Below are 21,576 nucleotides of genomic sequence, written 5' to 3'. Positions count from 1 at the left end.
AGGGTGGTGACCTGCTAACTGTTCAACACAACCCACCCTGTCGATCTCCTGGTCCTAAAGCCCGCTGTGTTTCCCATCTCAAATCTGCAGTCTGGGTGTGAGCTCCAGCCACGTCAGTCCTGTGGTGAGCTCTGAAAAGCTGGCAGCATTGCAATGCTCCATATTTAACATACAGCTTTATAAACACAAGGAGACGAGAAAGCAGGTACAAAGCCAGTGCTTTCATTAAACTCCTACTTGATAAAGTACTGCTTTAGGGCCTTAGTAATCCCAGTGTGGGTCAGGCTCATTGCAAGCCCTGTTGGGTGCCTGACATCAAAGGTTTCCCAGCATGTTCAGAGTGAATACAGCGTGGGTCCTTGCTAGCATACATTTGGAAGGCATTGCAACCACTTTGTGCGTATGGGATCCCTGTTTCTATTCCTCCTCAAGACGACTTTTGTTTTCTAACCAGCATGAAGTCGTAGGATAGGGGATCTCTGATGGTGTGTGGCTTTCCTTGGAGAGTCAATGGAAATGAATGATGTGTGTTTTCTTTTTTTTTTTTTTTTTTTTTTTTACCTGTGATGAGCAGTCTCTGTCCACAAAAGACTAGGAACGTTTTTTACTGTCACTCTTGTAATACCTTAAGCTCAGAAACAACACAAGGACATCATGTTGCTCTTGTTTTGACAGAAAACCAGCCTTGAGAAATGCAGTGTAGGTGTATAAGCACACGACACAACCCAAAAGTATTGACACATTACAATTTTTGCCAATGAAAAATGCTGTGATTCTCATTGATATTATTACCACTTAGAAATGCCACATTTCCATTTCAAATATAGGAGGGTGGCAGTACTGTTGGGCAGTACTGTAAACATTCTGAAAAGGCAATTTTTGGCAGACTACCTCAAAAGGAAGACACGTACTCGACCCACACGAAGGCACAGCGCTTCTCTGTCTCTAATCTGACTCGACCCACACGAAGGCACAGCGCTTCTCTGTCTCTAATCTGACTCGACCCACACGAAGGCACAGCGCTTCTCTGTCTCTTATATGACTCGACCCACACGAAGGCACAGCGCTTCTCTGTCTCTAATCTGACTCGACCCACACGAAGGCACAGCGCTTCTCTGTCTCTAATCTGACTCGACCCACACGAAGGCACAGCGCTTCTCTGTCTCTAATCTGACTCGACCCACACGAAGGCACAGCGCTTCTCTGTCTCTGGCATTACAATGCAGTCCTCCTGTGTAGCATTAAATGCTACATGGTTTACCCAAACTCTGGTGACTAAATAACCACAGCTGCCACTTTGGACATCAGTAATTTCAAATCTATAAGGCTATTATACTCCCTAACTCGACCTTGATTTATATTTGGTTTTGGTCAGGCTAGCCCACTGTATTTTGGCAGGTTCTCCTTAGAAATGTTTGTGAAGGTGAGCTTAAAGCACAGAATAACTATTTTGTGTCCTTTTTAAGCAGTTTTTTCTCATAGTGTAATAGAAAGGCAACTGGAGCCTTTATTTAAAATGTTGAGTTGATAATGATACTACACGAAGAAAACAACACATTTTACTTTACTTATACTACAGAGACTTTCTCAAACCATGCCGCTTTTATTAGGAACTTAATCATTTCAAACTTAATGTAACTCCTTTTAATTATGCTCGTTTTATTGGTTACATTATTGTACCATTGTGGTACCACGATAATAAAAAAGTGTTTTGAATTGGGTTCTCGAGTTCTAGTGGCTTATGCCACTGAACTGTAACTGACATTGGGCTACTGTACCTTTTCCCCCAGTACATAACCAGTGCAATGCCAAATAGTGGTAGAAGATCAGTATGTAATGGTCATCCCTGGGCATGTTGGTAGCCCTCTTCCCTTCTGTCCAGGGGTGTACCAGTGCCTCAGAGTCAGTGCTTTTGAAAGTGCCGTATTTTGGATGAGAGGTGAAAACCAAATGCTGTCAGTCTGGCAGCTTTTCAGGAGTGCCAAAATATAGTACAGATACATTCCCGAAAAAGAACGAAATAAAGAAAAAGCAAGCGCAAGGGTGTTCTGTTGCCATGCCGAGTTGATTCCCCGAAGAATAACGTCAGCACAGTTCATTCAACTCGATAAACAGGAGTGAAAACCAACGCCGTGTGAGTGATTTGTATTTTATTCAGGAGGAGCGTGTCACTGACTTTACTTGTAAGCCGAAGTGAGCTGCTCAGTGGACTGGAATAAGGTTCTGACGTCAGAACGTCTACCGGAAAACCATTAGCAGTGCTGAACCCTTTGGCACTTCTGTTATGAGAACCACTTTTAAAGTTTCAGGAATGCTGTGACCCATTAGGTTTGTTGTATTACTGAATTAGTAATGTGTGTGTGGGTTTTTTTTTTCTCTTCCCTTGTTTTAATACAGGATGTGGCATTGAAGGATCCAAGCAGGCTACAGTGCTGTGCCTTGGGTTTCAGTTTCCTTTCTGCTTTGTTTTTTGATTTATAGCCCAGGGATTGGCGCATCACGACATTGGGCTCTTCTTTAACTCTCAGGTTCTAAACCATGATCAAGAAGCATCATGTGTCTGTGATCGTGTAAAGGGTTGTGGTATCAGACATTTTAAAACAAAACCACTTTTTCCTTGCACTGCTGTTTAACGGGGATATCAGTTCCTTTTCATCCCCAAGAAGTGTTTTATCATGTTGCAGTGTGTCGTCAGAAAATTAGTCTCAGCTTCTAAAGATGAGATCTCTTGTCTCCTGTAGTTTTTATTTTTATTTTGGAGGTTTTTCCTTCACGAAGGATTCTTGAGTGGCTAGTTTTTTTTTTTTTTTTTTTTTCCCCCATCAAAAGCTATCAGACATCAAACCACACAGCCTGAGACCTGAACTAGTAAAAACATTTATGGTAACCATTAGATCGATTAATAAGTTTTTGGTAATTCTCACATGAAAGACATACATGTTTATGATTTCTCAAAATAGCATGGTGTGACAATGGAGGCCAAATCACATTCATCACATTTGACACTGTACCTGTCCCAACCTGTCTTGTTGACAACCCTTGTAGAAAAATTGGTTTTGTAACCAGTTATTAGGGTTTCCTAATGGTTAGGTATGAAATAGGTATCAAAGTTCACCACACCCTGAGTTTGTCATCACCTGAAAACAACTACTTAACCAAAAAAGACAACACAGAGAGGCGTCACAAACACACCCCAGCCCTGTCTTGCAAATGCCTGCTGGTTGAAACCTTCATCGAATTTTCCACAAACAACTAGCTAACACGAAACACATGGAGATACTTTGACACATTCCTGCCAAATTCCTGTGGTATAAATCCATATAGCATTTCAGTTGGAATTAACTGCCCAGGGAACCACATGGACCTTAATCATACTTAAAGGTACAAACAAACCTAAGCTAACAACCATCCAGACAAATGTGCTGCCGTTTGTTCTACTAGACAGCTCATACACATGTAACAAGGTCAATTCGTTGCTCCTACCTTTTAATACAATAGCTTTAGTCCACCTGTATTTGTAGTAAAATGAAGCTCAAGGGATGACATGGCCAGGAGTTCCAGTATTTGAATAAAAACCTGACAGGTCTGAATGGTGGTGTTGTCTCAGTGGCATGATTGAGTTGACTGGAGAGTGGAAAAGCAGTATTGTATCTGATCTGAGCACCCCCCGCAATTTTGCTCACAAAGAACAGAGAAAGGAGAAAACGGGGTCAGGTGAATTATGCTGACTCACCCTGATTATACAGTCATCTAAGGTTCATCTTCTTTTTGTTTAAAAAGGAGAGGGGGGGAGGGGTGGCATTAAGTTTGAAATGACCCGTGCACAGGAGGTAAATGCGGATACTTTAAATATTGCATGGAGAGAAGACACTCGACTGCTACATTTTAAATGGACCACTCTGGTTTTCAAAGCTTGCTGGATGTTGTGTCATTTCTGGGATTTTGTTTATTCGGATTTGAGGTTTGTCTCTGCTGAAATTTCCTGCACTTTTCTGAAATAGAACCACCTACGGGGCTGGCAGGGGGGAAGAAAAAAAAAAGGTGTTATTTTTAAGTATTGCTGTGAGAGAATAAAAAAGACAGGGTCTAAGTATTATCTGTTTGATGTCTGAGGAGGCAAATAAGCAAATAAGAATTGCTGTAGGCAGAACTGTTCAGGTAAAGAACAAAATAAAACCTCTCCTTTTGCCACCATCCTCTGCTCTGATGAGAAGCTTTTTCATTTGTGCTGTGGACTGAATCCTGTGCGACCCTCATATGCTTCCCCACCTCCGACCTTGAGGAGTCTTTTCAGAAGTATACCAAATAATGATCGAAGCGCAGAAATCATACAGAACACTCGCAACAGGATATTAAACCGGAATATAATGTCAGGATAATAATATGATATATAGTATTCCTTCTACTGTATTTATAGTGAGATTTAATTTGAAGATTACCTATTCTCCTCATAGGAACCTGAGCGTAGCTAGTAATGAAGGGTTCTTTGTAGCCACTCCTGATAGCTAGTGGCTAGGCTGCTCCTGGTCTCAATACACTTCTCTTCCGATCCCTCCAGTCTGACAGCTTTAAAAGGTCACATGAGAAATACATTGCCGTCACCAAAGTCTAGTTTTCTAGCGTACATCACGAAACACCCTGCCCTGAATGGAGGGCTCTGTGAAGAGAGAGAGTGCGGAGAATGGAAATAAACTACTTTTAGTGAGAGGCAGGTGCTCTGTGATTGATCTAGAGGGAACTGCAAGGGAGATGTGCAGTGACGTACAGCACAGGGGGAGCAACAGGTCAAGCAAGAGTAAGAAAGTTATTACAGTGAGTAGCAAGGGTGCCTTTCCAGTGTAGTCAAATGGGTATAAAGTCCTGCTCAAGTAACATGATATTTCTAGAGGGGCGGGGTGGAGGGGGGTTGTTTCATTTTTAGGGAGAATGCAGCAGGATCTACAAGAATATATTACCAACCAATTCAACATAAAAAAGGATAAAAGTGTGCCTGGGTTTTGAAGCCCATGCTGCTTGCTGTCCATATGCTACCCAACAGAATTACAGGGTAACCAACAACAAAAAGGAAATAAACAAAAGTGAATGGGTCAGTGCCCCTAGGCAGTGGCTTTTTATAAAACTTTTACACATTGTTCTGTTAAAGGGTTAAAAGTGTTAAATGAGAGTCACTCAGGCAGAGAGACGGTGCACCTTCAGTTTACAACATGGACCGTCATTCCAGTCTGTGATCTCTGCTTTTCCACACACTGCTGGCCCCTCACTGTATACATTACATTTCAGACTGTTTCATATTTCAGCGTTTCTTTAACAGCACCGTCGACCGCACTGCAGCACATGAAATAAAAAGTTGGTTAAACTTATCGGATTCAATTAGCACTGGTCATTGTCCCCCTTTTTTTCAAAACTGACAAACAGCTGTGATTTCCCTTTCAAGAGTACCGGATTATTTCCGTAAACACTGTAAAAAAAAATTTTTATTGAATACGAGAGAAAAGTACATGTCTGTATATACTAAGCAAAAGCTAGAATTGAAGTCGTATAGATGTGTATATATATCCATAATGTATCTCATGAGTGAAGTACAATACTTGACTACTGTGTTTTTATGCATAGCTGCGCAGAAGTGTAAAGACACAGTCAGCTGGATTTTGAATGTCGTGTAATAAAGCACAGTGAAAGCACAGTAAAGCACAGGTAAGCACTATGAAGAATAGCAAGGTATGGTAAGTCATTAATAAACATGGCAAAGCAGGGTAAAATTGCAAAAATACTGTGCACAAATACCATGGTAAACTTTTATAAGAGATCTCCTGCTTGCGAAGGACATATATACCCCAAAGAAAGCTGGGGTGATAACTTTTACTGCACATGAATTGTTCTTTACTGTGGTAACTGATTCGCACCGTGCTGTAATTTACCACGTTGCCTGTGCTTTACCATGCTTTTATTGCCATACGCTGCACTTTAATATGCTTATTGGAATCATCTGATAATCAGTTTTAAACATTAAGGGATCTTCAAAAAAGCATGCAAATAATCTCACTGGATTCCTTTTTTATTTTTTTTTTAATAAACTGAGACACACAAGTCATCTATGACATTTCTGTCAACGCAAATACATTGTGAAGATTAACATGCTGAAGAGTAACTTGCATTGTGCATTTCTGGGTTTTTCCCTCTGAAAATCATTGCAGTGAAATGACCTACAGATACCTCTTTTAATTGTATCAAAGTGAGAAATCGTAGGCATAGAATGTTTTTCTTTCTGAATTTTTTTTTTTTATTTCTCATACACGATGCCAAACAGCTTCCCTGTTCTCTGTTAATAATGAAAGAGCAGTGAACTGCAGTCAGAGCTTGGGAAGCTGTGTGGTTTATACCCTTGGACAGAGTGCCATTATACAGGCTTGTTTTTGAGCATTCTGGGGGCTTGTTTTTTGGTAATGATGTGTCCCTACTGTACTTCACTGCATTTCCTGTCACAACCCGATACCTCCTGCATCACAAAATGCTTTCTGAATGCAATTTTTCCCATCTACAGCATCTACAATGCAAATATCAGACAGGACTAGTGGCACCTCTTTGAAATCCATGTATAAGATATTTATATATTATTATTATTATTATTATTATTATTATTATTATTATTATTATTATTATTATTATTATTATTATTTTATTTTGCAGCAAACACGTCCACCCTCTCTTGGGTCGGTTTAGCGATCTGCAGGCCCTGCTGCCCTCCGCGGGAGTGGAGCCTGGAAGTCTGGACGGGGTCCTGCTGGATGCAGGATGCTCCTCCATGCAGTTTGACAGTCCCGAGAGGGGCTTCTCCCTCAGCAAGGACGGCCCTCTGGACATGAGAATGGACAGCGACAGGTGAGCAGAGACTTGCAGCAGAGAACCGACCGGGCATGAGCAGGCTCTGCAACTCTTCATCCGCTCAGAAACGCATGCATGCCTTAGTGCCCGTTTCCTTGCATGAATCCATCATCAGGTCAACTCTGGGGTAGTGATTTATAGTGCCTCCAACCTTCTTGAACTTTATAGAAAAGAAACAGTTACTCCCTACATTGAGCTGCATGTGACCAAGGTATCTACAGTGGAGCTCGTTCCTACTGACGTCAGATAATAGATCGCCCGAATGTACTGTTATTAGTTTATTTAATACTTTATTAACTTTGAATGACATTTCATATTGTTTTTCCCCCTATTAGTGCAACATAAAAAATGAAAAGAAAGTACTATATTTTGCCACTCCTCTAGCCGCGATTTTTGAAATTGCAGTAGTACGACTAAGAAAAAAGATGTATGTCTTTTACGTCTCGCAGAAGCATATGCAGTCTGTACAGCAGTATCGCTTACATAAGTAGTGTCGTGTAGAATTGGGGTAGGATGCCCTAGTCATTTTGTGGGAAAAGAGAGTATTTCAGATTATTTAAGGGTCTAGAAAAGGTTCTGAAGACAGTGTGGTAATCCCAGACAGATTTAAAGATGTTGTAATCCAGAGCAGAAACAGAACTTGACCCTAAAGGCAGACCTGGCTGAAGACCTGAGCTGGAGACAGGCAGCTTTGAATTGTCTGAACCATAAACAAATCAAGTGTCTGTGACCCCAGGCTGCTTCCCTTCTGAAGAGCTACAGATGAAGCACAGGAGGATGTGAAGCCCAGCTGCAGAGACTCAAAGACGATGCTTGTAATGCAAAGCTAAGCTCACGCCTGAAAGATCTTTTTTTATTACTATACTGTACATTGAAAACACAGCAGTGCCTACAGGGGTGTCAGATTTGGAATTCTGCAAAATTCATATCATGAATTTGAAACTTTCTCTCCGGGTCAGGTATGTTATTCCTTTGTGGAATTGCACAGCGATTCCCGGTGCAAACACAGGATTGAGGGTCCTCCCCTTTGAAATCCAGAGGATGCAGGCATTATCTTTATGTGTACTGTATTTAGAACCTGTTTGCAGAGTGGCCACCGAGGACATGCTTTGGAGGAGGCTGTTAGAGAGGGCTGTAAATCAGTGGCAGCTGTGGCTCCATGCCATCATACCCACTGGTAACACAGCACACTTCCTTTGCAGCATTGCCCATTTCCATCTTTCTTTCTTACTAATTTATTTATTTATTACTCTAGGTTTTAAATGCAACTCATGCAAGGTGCTTAAAAAGGACACCACCGGAAACAGAAGCCTTTTATTCACCCACAGAACACAGCTCTGTTTTTTTTTTTTTTAATTTCTTTTAAACCTCCTGTTTTTGTGTTGGTTTTTTTTATTGTTGTGTTTTTCTGCTGAAACCTGAAACTGATTCACCTCCAGGTATAAACATTTCTCAAGGAGAAGACAAATGTGTTTTCTACAGTATATATTCATTGTTGCTGCCTTCTCTCCTCCTTCTTCTTCTCCTTCTTTTCTATTTTAAGACATCAAACACACAAAGGTCCGTGTGTCTGGGCACTGTGGAGCTTCACCTCTTGTCAGTAGAAACTGATGTCAGTGAGCTAATTGGGCCCTTGTCTGTGCACAGGTACCTTGCCATGCCCAGCGCGGCTGACGTGGTGAATGCCTTAGATCAACAGGCACTTGCGTCCATCCTGAGAACATACGGGGAGGAGAGACACGCCAGGAAAATAGCTTCAGCAATTGTTCAGGCACGCAGCATCTACCCCATCACCAGAACACAACAGCTCGCCAGCATAGTCGCAGGTACCCTCTTTAATTATGTACGGTGTCTCAGAGAGAGAAAAAAATATATTAATCCCGTATCTCCTACTGGGATCAATTTGTACTGGAAACCAAGCCTTATCTAATCCTACCTATCATCCTCTGATGTTAGCCTTGTGTTTTTTTAGATCTGCCTATTGATGAGTTTATTAGTAATAGTCTTGTTTTTTTGTTTAGTTCCTTAATGGATATAGATATATATATATACACACACACACAGTTGATGCTGCTTACTAACAACCTCTTGGTTCCCTGCAAAAAGTTCTCATTAACCGAAAGTTGCCAATAAGCGAAAAGCCCCCGTTTTCAAGTGGATTTATATGAAACGATATATACTGTAGTTGTACAAATATGGCAGTGAAATACATGTGTTTTAAATGTTAGTGTTAAAAAATTAACATGAAAAACGCAAATACCCAAACCCAAATAGTACTACACAACGATGTAATACAATTGTCTGTACAATGTGTAAAATACACAAAAAATGTATTGTACTTACAATCAATTCTAAAGAGCACAATTTTAAAGTAAGAAATTGTCCAACGTTGTCTGCTTTTTACAATGTACCACCTCCCGCTGTAAATCCATCTCAATTTTGCATGCAGCTTCGTAGCCAGTTTCAAAGCCACGATTCTGCCTCAGTCTGCCAGAAATACGCAGTTGCAAAGTCTGTGTGTTATAAAAGCTGCATGAAGTATGTGCATAAATCATGGAAGTTCGCTCTGTAGCACTGGCAACTAGTAATGAAGTTGTCAATAAGCGGCGTGCAGTTGCTAATATCAGAATTACATTAACATTAAAGTCTATGGGGCCGGGATTGGTTCCTGGGAAAATGTTGTTAATAACCGAAAATTGTCTTTATCAGGGTTGCTAATAACCGGCATCTACTGTGTGTGTGTGTGTGTATATAAAATATAAAATGTCTGTTACATTTTGTGAGCTTGATTAAGCCAAGAAGCAAAGGAACAAGCAACGCAACACCAAAGTTTGCATTGGCTTGCCTCACTTGGATGTAATTCACCTTGGGAGGTACACTAAAATGATAACTATAGACACACGTTTGGGCTAATGCCTTCGTCATTGCACCTTGGTAGTTTGAACAGATGTGAAAGTCCTGTGAATGTCTCTGCTGGCATCCACACTGCTGCTGACTCAAAGCATGCACTGCATATGTATCAGAGGGGGGTAGGAGTGGCGCTGCCCGAGAAACCATCTCTGATAATGCTGCTCTAGGAACAGCCTCACCTAATTGTCTCAAAAGATCGTACCACGCTGTCTGCGGTGTATTCGGTTTCTTCAGATAAATAAACTTGGTTCTAATGGAGATCCACCAAGTGGTAAGGGAAAGAAAAATGGGAGTGTCTTAATTTATATATACTGCTGTAGGTAAAGGACCTGTATAGAGGGTTTAATAGACTGGGGCAATAAAGAACTCCAATGGGCTACTGGGGATTTGAAAAAGACTCAGAAGAGCGACATCCCTCCTGTTTGTTCAACACGAAGTTGCTTTCGTGCTTTATTTAAATGTAGTTATGTGAATCTCATGAATGAGCATCATGGTAAAAAAAAAAATCTAAAATACTGAAAAACAAAAAAAAACAGCACAGTTCATTTTTGTTCCACTGCTTACAGAATATTAACTGTAAATCAAAGGGGTTCTTGGTAGTGTTTTATAAGACAAGATTGCTAACATTTAATTTGAACTTTTAATAATCTTTCCACTGCTTTGGGTCATGTGCACATTCCACAGTGATCTGCAGCGAGGGGAATAAGAATACAGATTTCTATAGATCTAGCTAGCTACCTAATGAAATACATCTGTGTACTGTGTCTGTCTATCAATCCATATTTTTAAACATCTATCCTCCAGCTATCCATCTATCTAATGATAAGAAAGACATTTTGTATTTACTTTAACATTCGCATTTACTTTACAAAGTAAACAAAAATGAATTTTAAATAAAAAAACAGCTTGCAAAAAATGTAACATCTCATTCTCCCATGTACCATACCCTTCCAAGCTTTATTTCTGACGCCCACTAGACCGCCGCAGCGCAATATGGGGAGTGGGTGGGAGATTCTCTCGAGGTGTTGACTGACAACACCTTTTAAGGACTGATTCGATGACGTACATTGCAGAAAGTTCCACGAAAAAAAATAAAAAAAGAATCTTCTTACAGTGTGTCGTGCAACCCCCAACCACCCCGCCCCTCTCTCTCTCTCTCTCTCTCTCTCTCTCTCTCTCTCTCTCTCTCTTTCTCTCTCTCCCTCCCAAGCCAGACTGTTATTTAATTATCTTTCCGCAAGTTATTAATATCCGTTCGATCATCAAACATCCTCCAGTGGTGGTAATTAGACCAGTTTGTCACTGTTTATGCACCTCAAGTGACTGTATAGATGTTTAATTAGGTACATGTCTGTAACGCGAGGTGACTGTTGCTGCCATTTATTGAGGAAGGGGAGCGTCAGGGCATTAAATCTGCAGTTCTGGAAGAAGAAAAAAAAAGGCTATGGTCAAAGGTGCAGTGAAGTTTGGCTGGGGCACACACGACGTGAGTCATACCCCTTAATTGCTGCTGCCTGCAACCATGAGCTTCCTTTCCTGTCATTTTCAAACCCCTTGAGTTTGGGATGCCTCACACTACACAAATGGTACACATCAATACCGCACCGTGTGTGTCATTAGAAGTTTGTGGTATGACATTTCAGCTCCATAGGAGCGTTTGAGGCAGGAAAAGGCTAATACCCTCTGGGGGGTGTGTGCAGGTGTTGCAAGCAGGAGCTTTTAGTGTTTTATGTACATACAGTACTGTAAAAATCACTGCCACTCAGGTAAGCGAGCAGACACTTGAAAAATACCTTGAAGTGAATCCTAAACTCATTTATAAATCCTAAACTGAAGATCATCTCTTATGTTTCTCTTTGGTAGTGTCAGATATCATTGTAATTGCTTTCTTTACATATCTTCCGTACTGTTGCATGGTGTTTGCACTCATGGTGAGTGGTTGCTTCAATACTGAGTTATTGTCATTTGTCTTTATATCTGCCTTTACCCAGCTTTGAGCTGCTTTGAGCTTGTCTGAAGAATCCTAACTGCCGGCACTGAACAGCCTTCCTCTCCTCATTTTATTCAGCTCAAATGACAATGTGACCTTTCACCCCGCCCGGCCAATCTACTCAGACGGGGAGTGGGTGGGGCTGGAAGAGTTGAAAGGTCATAATGTCACATGATTTAAATTGAATGAGTAAGGCTGTTCAAAGTTGGCACTTCTCAAGCTCAAAGCAAGTTCAAAACCCAGTAAAGGCTTTCTTGAGAAATCTGATGACACGATATCGGCTGTACAAAACAGAATGATTGTTAACACTATAGAAAGTAAAGGCAGTCTAGAAAACAGAGACAGGGTGTCACTGTATAATACTGATTTAGATGTTCTCTGTTAATTTGACTGGCCGCACCCACACATCTGAATTTGTTCCTCTTTGCTTAAAGACCTGCAAGAAGTAGAGAGGCACTCAATATTAACAATTCTGCCTATGATGGCTGATGTAAGGGACAGCTTGCATAGCCGTTTTATCATTTCTAAAGAAGAGCGGTATTCACCTGCAGTAGATTGAAGAATGTAAATGTATTTATTGAGGGATTCGTCACAGTGAGCACTAAGCATGGGGTGGTATTTTGCTGAATTTCGCAAAAAGGCATCTGTGCATTGGGAAGGTTGCAGTTCATTTTTCTAATTAGTCTTGCTGTTTGTTTTTTTATGTCATAAAAGGGATAATTAGCAATCAGTGCTATAATCCAGCTCAAAGGTTTACGACAAGCAGTGAGGCCAGTGCTGCAAGTCAAAGCTGAAAACGAATAGTTATTCTCAGCTAGAGGGTTACAAAAAACAAGTCTGTACAATGTAACACGCTAACACACCCTAAACATGTTCCCTGGCAAACTGAATTATCTCTCAGTTACTTTCAGAGAAGTAACATAAACATAGACATTTTGAAAACTGTTTAAACTGGGCGATTTTTTTTTTTTTTTTTTTTGTGGTGTGATGCATCCATTCCTAGAAGGAATGTTTGTTTTCTTGTACGTGGTATATTTAAATCCAAACTTTGGTTGTTCATTTGAAGTTGTTTTCTTAAACCTGTGGTACTTTGGACAGACATTTGGCCTCTCTTCTGGTACCCCTAGAGCAGGAAATGACCTTTTACTGAAAATACTGGGAGAAAGTTTGTGCCTAAACTTCCAAACTCAACACAGCCCCCACCCCCACCCCCCACTGCAGTATTCCTTACTTGTGTTAATTTCAAATCTGACCATATTCTGTATAAATTGAGACTCCCACATGTTTCATTAACAGGTAATGAGACATAATCTATTTTCAGTGAAATTGCGCAAAGAAATTCATGACACGTTATTCTGGGTTGTGTGCTGTATCTGTTCCTCTAACGAATCGCCTGCTTCATTTAAAAGCCTTGCTGCTGAACATCTTGTCCATTTTGAGCAAAAAGGGGTGAAAATGATACCCAGTATTACAGGTGTCTTAAATGTAGATTGGAATAAAAACAAGGCAACAACAAAAAATGCATCTTACAATGCAGCTGCTGTTGCAGGACAAGACACTTACTGCTGAGATCAACCACAGTAACAGTAAACTTTTTAAAAAGAAAGGAACCTGGCACCCATGGCGACCGGAACCAGAAGGTCACCGGTTCAAATCCCATCTCTGCCACTGACTGACTCACTGTGTGACCCTGAGCAAGTCACTTAACCTCCTTGTGCTCCATACTGAGATGTTAAATCAATGTCGTATTGTAAGTGACTCTGCATATAATGCACAGTTCACAGCCTACCTCTGTAAAGCGCTTTATGGTAAACTTGTATTTGGCTCACATCTTTTTTTTAAAGGTCTCCAGGTTCCACGTGTTAAAGTGCAATGCAGAGCGGTGGTAGAAGTGCTGCATTGAAACACCTGTTTACTATAAAGTGTAATTTTTTTATAGGAAAATGTGAGCCCCACAGAACGATGGCAGTAGAAATTGGGTAAGATTTACTGGAATTCTATAGGCTCTGTGTATTTTTACCAGACCACACCACCTAATGCTCTCTTGTGGCACTAAAGTGAAATACATATCAATAGCCGCTAATGGTTCTGCTAACAAGGTTCTTTTTGGGGCTGGTGCACTTTGGAGGATGCTGGCTGACCCACACGACACGGGACGGCTTCATAGTGATGTATAGAAGAGCCAGTGACCCACTGCCCTGTCCTACAATAACAAACCAGACAGGCCGACGGAAATAAGATCAGTCAGGAATTCAGCTTTAACGGACAGAACTCTAAACTGTCATTGTGTTGGGAAATATAACTGAAGGAATCTCCAGGAATTAGAAAACCATATATTAAAAAAAAATGCATCGTTTTTTAACCTTCGATTTCAAGACAGAAGCATCATTAACTGCTTCCACCACTTTCATGTGGTTGATGCTTATGGCTGCATTTACCGTTACCTCCAACTGCCACACTGGGTGAAATGCACGCTGACGTCTTTTCTTTGGAAAAAGGACAGGGCTAATCGAAAACATTTTCACTAATCCCAAGAGCCTTTTTATATAGGAATTTATATTCCAAAACTATGTTTCCGTGTCCGTTGATTTAAATGCCAATGAAATTAAAAAAAAAAAAAAAAAATCCCCTTTAACTTTAAAGGGAAATGCCCCCATTTAACCTGCCTCGGAGGATATTAAGAGCAATCAACATTCTGTTAATATCGTTTATACGAGGAGAAAGCTGTACCCCAGTGACTTGTAAGCATTATAATGGAAGTTGAGTAAAATTTGAAGGTATTTAAAGTAATGTCTCCCATATGGAAGGAAACTATTAAACACAGAAGACCATACATGTGCTGGTGAAATGTTTGTAATCCTTGTAAAGTTGTAAATTAATATATTAACCCTTTCCAGCTTACGCCAGACCTCATGCAAAAGCACAGTTAGAACTTTGAGAATGGTTTAAAGCCAACATACACCTCTTTCTCTTCAGTGCTGTGCTGGTGAACAGATGTTTAGACTACCATCTGTGTCTTACAGATTGTATGTGCTTTAGAAAGTCAAGTCCATGTTTCTGCGTTCCCCTAATGCTAACTTTTCAACCTTGTTGTAGGAGCGTAGAGTTCAGATTGGTTAGTGTACCATATGTAGAAGCATATGCCCTATTTATTTACATCATTGCCAGACATGACCTGGCAAAATCCTGTGATGACGGGCAATTGTTTTAAAGTATCTAATTTCCCAACCCCTACAATTAGGAATGTGGTACTTGACAATAGAACGTTAGTGGATCTTTTCTGTATTAATACATTTACATAATACTAACGAGTTAGCTATTGCTTCTACGTGATAATTTCATATTACCTAAAAAATCCATTGCCTTTTTTTTTTTACTAGGTATCTGTCAGTAAGCTAAACCGTAAACCATCATCTTCCTTTCTGTTTAAAATATGCATACAGTGGTTCCAACCTACTATATCAAACTGAAAGGTATAGTGTGTTACTTCTTTTGTGAGCTGCAACAGTTTCTGAGAGAAATCGCCCTTTAATTTTAGATCAGGGTGTCAAATAACTGGCCCTCAGGACTGTATTGTTAAAAATAACGACCACTTTAAGAGCAGATTGGACGTAGCAGGGGACCACTTTAAAATAAAAAGCTATTGTTTTACATTGAGGAACCTGGCTCAAACAGTAAACAAGGGTATTGATTTAGTCTGTCTGGTGTCACTATGGGTTTCTCGAGGGCTATGCTGTAGATTAGAAGACAGGTCCTCATTGAATAAATAATAAAATATTTTTTTTTTATTATTATTTTCTCCCAATTTAGGATATCCAATTATTTAAGCTTGGCTCACCCCTACCACTCCTGCGCTGACTCGGGAGCAGCGAAGACGAACACACTCTGTCAGCCGACCGCTTCTTTTCATACTGCAGGCTCACCATGCAGCCACCTTGGAGCTGCAATGTCGTTGGACAACGCAGCTCCGGGCAGCTTACAGGCAGGCCTGCAGGCGCCCGGCCAGACTACAGAGGTCGCTGGTGCACGGTGAGTCGAGGACACCCTGGCCGACCTGAACCCTCCCCCCCCCGGGTGGCGCTCGGCCAATTGTGCACCACCCCCTGGGAACTCTTGTCCACGGTTGGCAATGCAATAGCCTGGACTCGAACCGGCGACGTCCAGGCTATGGGCCGCATCCTGCACTATTGTTGTTGGCTGCAGTGTCTGAAGAGCATCAGGAAAATGGGCCTTGCATTCACAGTTTTCAAATGAATGAAGGTGTGCAGCTAACTCCATATTCAATGCCACACTCATCCCTAGTAAAGCAGAACACCCATAGTGAATTAGGAGTCTGCTTATTTTCACAATGGCTACTGAAATTGGTCAGCAGAGACCATTAGCATCATTACATCTCATAGGTGTTTAAAAAAACGAATACAAAGAGGGTGCAGTTAATTCTGTACATCTATTCAAGAGGAAGGGCCTGTTGCTTATTGATTCAGTGATTCATACGGGCTCACGTAACCAGTGCTATGCAGAAGCACAGTTTACATTTCTGTGAAAGAAGCAAAGGATTGATCTCCAAGGGCGTGCTTTGTGACTGTTCAAACAGAAAGGCTATGGGACTCACGAGCTAATGGAAGATCCACAGTATCTTTGCTTGTGTTCGTTGGAAGGGAATTTCATGGCCCCCTGAGTGGTGTTCAGTTTTCAATGAGTGCAATTCCCTTATCTTTAGTGTCAGAAAGCATAGTGTGCCGAAGGTCACAACACTTTTGTTGTCATTTTTCTTTCCTTTTTGCAAAGAACACTGTTCAGCCATGTACTTGTCATCCATTATGTATAACGCAGATACAGTCTTCACAGAATCATTCTACTTTACAAACCTGGTACCAAATGCATTCTTAGGTAAATTCCAGTACCGGCGAGCAAGCTGAAATCTAATCATGAGTCTCTGGCCTCACTGATTCAGTGAAAGGGGGTCTACAAGGGGTCTAGATACATGACAGTCCCTCGGGGATTACCACCTCCAATTCATTTTGTTGCTGGTGGGAATTCGCAGAAGTCTGTTTTCCAGAATGATCCGCAGTCATGAAAGTTTCTTGAGTACATCTTTAAACGACAGTAGTTTCTGCAGTCCTATATTAGAAGAACATCAACCGAGTGCCTTCCATCAGCCCTGGATCAAAGAGTCTGCCCACCTTGGCTGAAACGGGAGCTTTAACTGTATATTAGATAGATGGATAGCTAGATAGATAGATAGATAGATAAATAGATATGATATAATGCATGGCTGGATGCCATTTGTATAAGAAGTGTATTAGTCATGTAAAAAATATTTAAGGAAAGTAAACTTATTTGTGAGCCACAAATATTAATAATTTATAATAAAACCAACCTTAATTCGGAAAATGTAAGTGAAATCAAGTGAGTCGGAGGCCCTTCAATCTCTGCCACCTATCCAATAGCCTGGGAATGTGCTGGTGTTAAAAAGTGTCCTGAACTGTAGTCATGATGACTGGCATATGAATCACCTTGTCGATCTTTAGAGGTTTTACAGAAAATTAAAAATAAAGAACAAAAATATTTGGGAATAAACTTTTCACTCTCATGACCTATGACTAGTTGTCTTCTTCAAAGCAGAATCATGACACGACATGTTCCTGCTAAGTAACATGTTGTGTTTTATTCCACTCAGCCTGCTGACATAGCACACAGAAGGAACTCTTTGTGGGAAAGGTCTGATTGTCTTGTGCTGCAATTGTGGGGGAGTGAACCCAATCATCTTGAAGTGTGCTCAATTGATAGTCATAAGAAAGGCTGTCTTTTTGTGATTGTCTTCTGCACAGAGTCCTATTGATGGCAAGTGGGCTGAGGCTAGGGTCACAGACGATTTACTCATATCTGGTGGGAGAACTGAATGGAGATGCAATATTTCCTATTGTTAAAAGAAAGGGAGTTTTAAAACACTCAATGTGAATGCTCAGAGAAACCAAGAGCAGTGAAAAGTAGATTTTTTTTCTCTCTCTTTTTCTCTCTTTTAATTCATGTTTTTAATTTATGACTAATTTAAAATAATTGATTTCAAGATTTGCCACACATTCCCTGTCTTTATTGAAACATCACCATGTCAAATTTTTCAGTTGTGTGCAATCTGCAAATTGCACTCTCTGTTTCAGGTGTTAACACGTTAAACACAGATCCTTTTCAATTAGCGACATTCTGTTTCCAGTTATACACAGCACATCAAACCAGGGTTTACTGGCAACAATGAATTTGTTCACTGTGTTCACAAAGTCGACTCTACACATTGACTTGACACACTATCACACTGCTGGGGATCGGACGTCCAGGCGAATAAGCTGTGCGTAATTGATATTGCTTGTTAATTAAATAACACTCCTTGTGATCTTTGCCTACCCAGGAGCTTTCCCTGCTGTTGCCCTCTACGCCCGCAGAGATCTGCTGCTCCGCCCAGCCCACGTGGCCACCAAGACCTTCCAGGCGCTGCGGATCTTTGTGAACGACGAGCTGAACGAGCTGTATGCCGGGCTGCGGGCCGTTGAGGGCTTCCTGAAGCCTGGGGGCTGCCTGGTGGCAGTCAGCTTCCATTCGCTGGAGGACCGCATCGTGAAGCGCTTCCTCCACGGGATCGACGTGGCCGCGCCGCATAATCTCAACGTCCGCCAGAAGATCCGACATAGCCGAAGGGGCTGGGCGGAGCAGCATGGGGGTGAAGCGGAGGAGGAGGAGGAGGAGGATGATGATGAGGAGCAGTCTCATGGTCCCTGCTCTTCAAACTGGCACCACGTGCAGAAGAAAGTTCTGACTCCAGACCCACAGGAGGTGCTGGAAAATCCACGTGGGAGATCTGCGAAACTCAGAGCAGCTCGGAAACGGTGAAACAGTTCACAATAGTAGTCAGTCCCTTCGGTTATCAGAGGACAGGGTTCACTGAGCACACTGCGCGGTGGTAACTCAGCGTGGTTTAGTGGTTGGGAGATTGTGCTACAAGCTGACTTTTTTAAGCCTTGTCAAATGTGATCTATTGCAACTGGGTTGTCATGAGAGGAAAATAAAATAAAGGACCAGATGTTCTAGGTTTTCTATGCAAGTGCATAGGTTAAAGTATTTTGGTATTGCAGTATCGATTGTCTCTCTCCCTTTAACCCTTATGCTCCGGTGAACATTCCACCTGTTTGCGATCTGACTGCCATAATGTGACTTTCAGCTTGTGTATCAGGACAAATATCCACCGAAAGTATACAGTATTATACCTAGTTTAGCCATCAGATAGATCTGTCAACTCATCAACATTTTTAAAAGGTTGGTAAGCATTCTTGGTTATTTAAAGCAATTGATTATGCTCTCTGGTAATGCTGCGTTTTAAAATCATGGTATATACAATAATCGAAACTGAAACCTAAGGTACTGAAATGCTGCACCTCATAATAAAAGCTATCTCTATTGGCCTGGGGCTTTAGTGGAATCCATTTTGATTGGAGTGTCACCCCTGAAGTTTATCCTGTGAATATTTCACTACAGTTAATATTTTGTTAATTTAGTTTTGGGTTTATAAACATTTTGGACAATTTAGTATGATTTCTGGTAAGCTTGTACTTGTGATCAAATCTCCCGATAGAAAAAATAAATAAATAAATAAAACTCACTCGTCCATCTAACTTTACTTTTGTTTTGAAAGTATATAAAACCGTCCCTGATTGGAGCCTTTGGAGATGTCCGTCATTTCGTAAGCAACCAATGGTTGTTTAAAAAGGCTTAAAAAGGACAGATTTTATGATTCTGTTGGCTGCAACAGATGCTTGAACTGTAATTGGTTATGGTAAATTTTAAAGTTTACACCACTCTTATTTAAATTGCATATTTTTTATAACAAATGTTGTAACCTTTAAATAAATAACACAGAATCCAAGGACGTTTATACACACTTGTACTGTTTCCTACTTGTTTTGTAACATTAACGGACAAAAAAAAAAAAAAAAAAAAATACAGTGCAAGCACAGGAGTTTACAAATGCAAAATATGGTAAGGTAAAAACAACAATATAACAAAATCACAATTTATCCTAACATAATTCACGATAACATCACCAGGGAAATGGGAGCCACGACCTTACCATGTTATAACCGATTCTGCACTTTTATAGGTCATGTTATAACAGGGTAACACTGTATATAATTTGATGAAGTCGTGTGGGAAACAGACTCCATTGAAACACCTACATTGACAGTTAGGATTATTAGGATAGCCACTTCCTTCAGAGTCAGGGTGCACACAGACAGAAAGTAAGCAGTAGAGTTATTGTTATGAACAATAATATATATATATATTATTCCTTCAGGGAAAATTCAAGCAATGAAGACTGAAACCAACAAGTTCTTCAGCTAAAAAAGTTTATGTTCTGTCTGTGATCTGTGTCCATGGTTGGTCCATTGGCTGGCATTAGCACATTCATGTTGAAAGCATGGGCACTTCAGGGTGAGATGAGGAGATGGATAGAAGACTATGGGGAGAAAGCAAGGAGGTGGATATCAGATGAACCAGGTTTATGGGATCTCATGGGCTTCTCCCGCTCCAATGATCATTGGAAACAATGTAATGGATATTAGGTGTGCGGAGTCACTGTTGAATGCCAGAACACACATCATTCAGAGGTGTAACAGTGTGCATTTTCTTTCCAAGTCTTGCTTAAACGTACTCCCAACTGTGCAAATATTTTGCCACTACTTTCCCATCCGTGTATCTAAACGGATTTACGTGAACAAACAGATGAGGAAGAGACTTGATTCCCTCCCCTCCCAGTTTTTTTCCCCCCACAAGAGATTTATTGAAATGTATTTCATGTTTCTCTTATGTGAAAATAAATACACACATGCATGAAGCATGCCTGCTTTCTCTTGTGCTAAACAGAGTTATTATATGTACAGTCTGTTCTAAAGGGCCCGTCCCTGCTCTGGGGTGGAAGTTACATTTCACTAGATGATTTGGTCAGGGAATTGGAAGCAGTGCAAACAAAGCAATGCGGTGTTATCTAAAACTGTGTGGAATAAAGCCACGGCTTGCTATTACTTATTTGTAAATACCTCTTTCATCTTGGTGTTTGTAGCATTAGCTCAGTGTTGAATTAGCTGAGGATTACTTCAGGGTAACAAGAGGAAACAGAGAGCTCCTTCAAAACTCCAGAACCAATTATAGGAGGAAGGTGTTTATTTTTCCTGATGTTTAGCAGGTCTCCCAGGCAGAAACTCTCATAAACGTCTGCACTCGTCGTGGTTATTACTACTATACACAAGCTCTGAACTGACGAGTAGCTAAGTAACGTCTTTTGAACAGCTTACAAAGAATGCTTAAAGCGTTGAGTTTTTTGTCTTTGGGGTAGTCGCTTCCAATAGGTTCTAAAGGAGACATAATTTAGAATGTAAGGAAGTTAGAATATTTATTGAAACATAATGATCATTTCAACCCTTGTTTAGTGTGATATTGAATTTCAAAATGTTTCCTCCTGTGTACAGGGCTGGTCTGTTTTCAGGTAGCCTTTTAATAGTTTCTGGCTGCATTAGCAAGCACACCTTGGAGGTTAACTTCTCCTGAAGGGTTTAATTTGTTCGTTGGATTACCATGGAAACTATACGTGTAACATTCACTTTGACAATTCTAAACGTACCGCAATACTGTTTGTGTATTAACTCACAGAATGGACCGCAGCTAATATAGTCAGTCGATACATGATGTCCTTACTCAGTGTAAGTAGTATACAGACCAGGGTTTACTCTCCATACCCAGGGCAATCA

General features: G+C 40.8%; 1 protein-coding gene across 1 annotated transcript in view; it reads left to right on the top strand.

Moving 5' to 3' along the window:
* The window catches only part of LOC117432209 (12S rRNA N4-methylcytidine methyltransferase-like), a 64,510-nt gene extending 43,833 nt beyond the window's left edge, over positions 1-20,677 (top strand). The window contains exons 4-6 of the mRNA XM_034053782.3: positions 6,688-6,879; positions 8,530-8,708; positions 18,189-20,677. Of these exons, the coding sequence (XP_033909673.3) occupies positions 6,688-6,879; positions 8,530-8,708; positions 18,189-18,667 (850 nt within the window). The 3' untranslated portion in view covers positions 18,668-20,677. The remainder of the gene's footprint in view (positions 1-6,687; positions 6,880-8,529; positions 8,709-18,188) is intronic.
* Positions 20,678-21,576: the final 899 nt, after the last annotated feature.

Source organism: Acipenser ruthenus, chromosome 27, assembly GCF_902713425.1.
Source record: "Acipenser ruthenus chromosome 27, fAciRut3.2 maternal haplotype, whole genome shotgun sequence".
Taxonomy (NCBI): domain Eukaryota; kingdom Metazoa; phylum Chordata; class Actinopteri; order Acipenseriformes; family Acipenseridae; genus Acipenser; species Acipenser ruthenus.
This window is presented reverse-complemented; position numbering and strand designations above follow the sequence as displayed.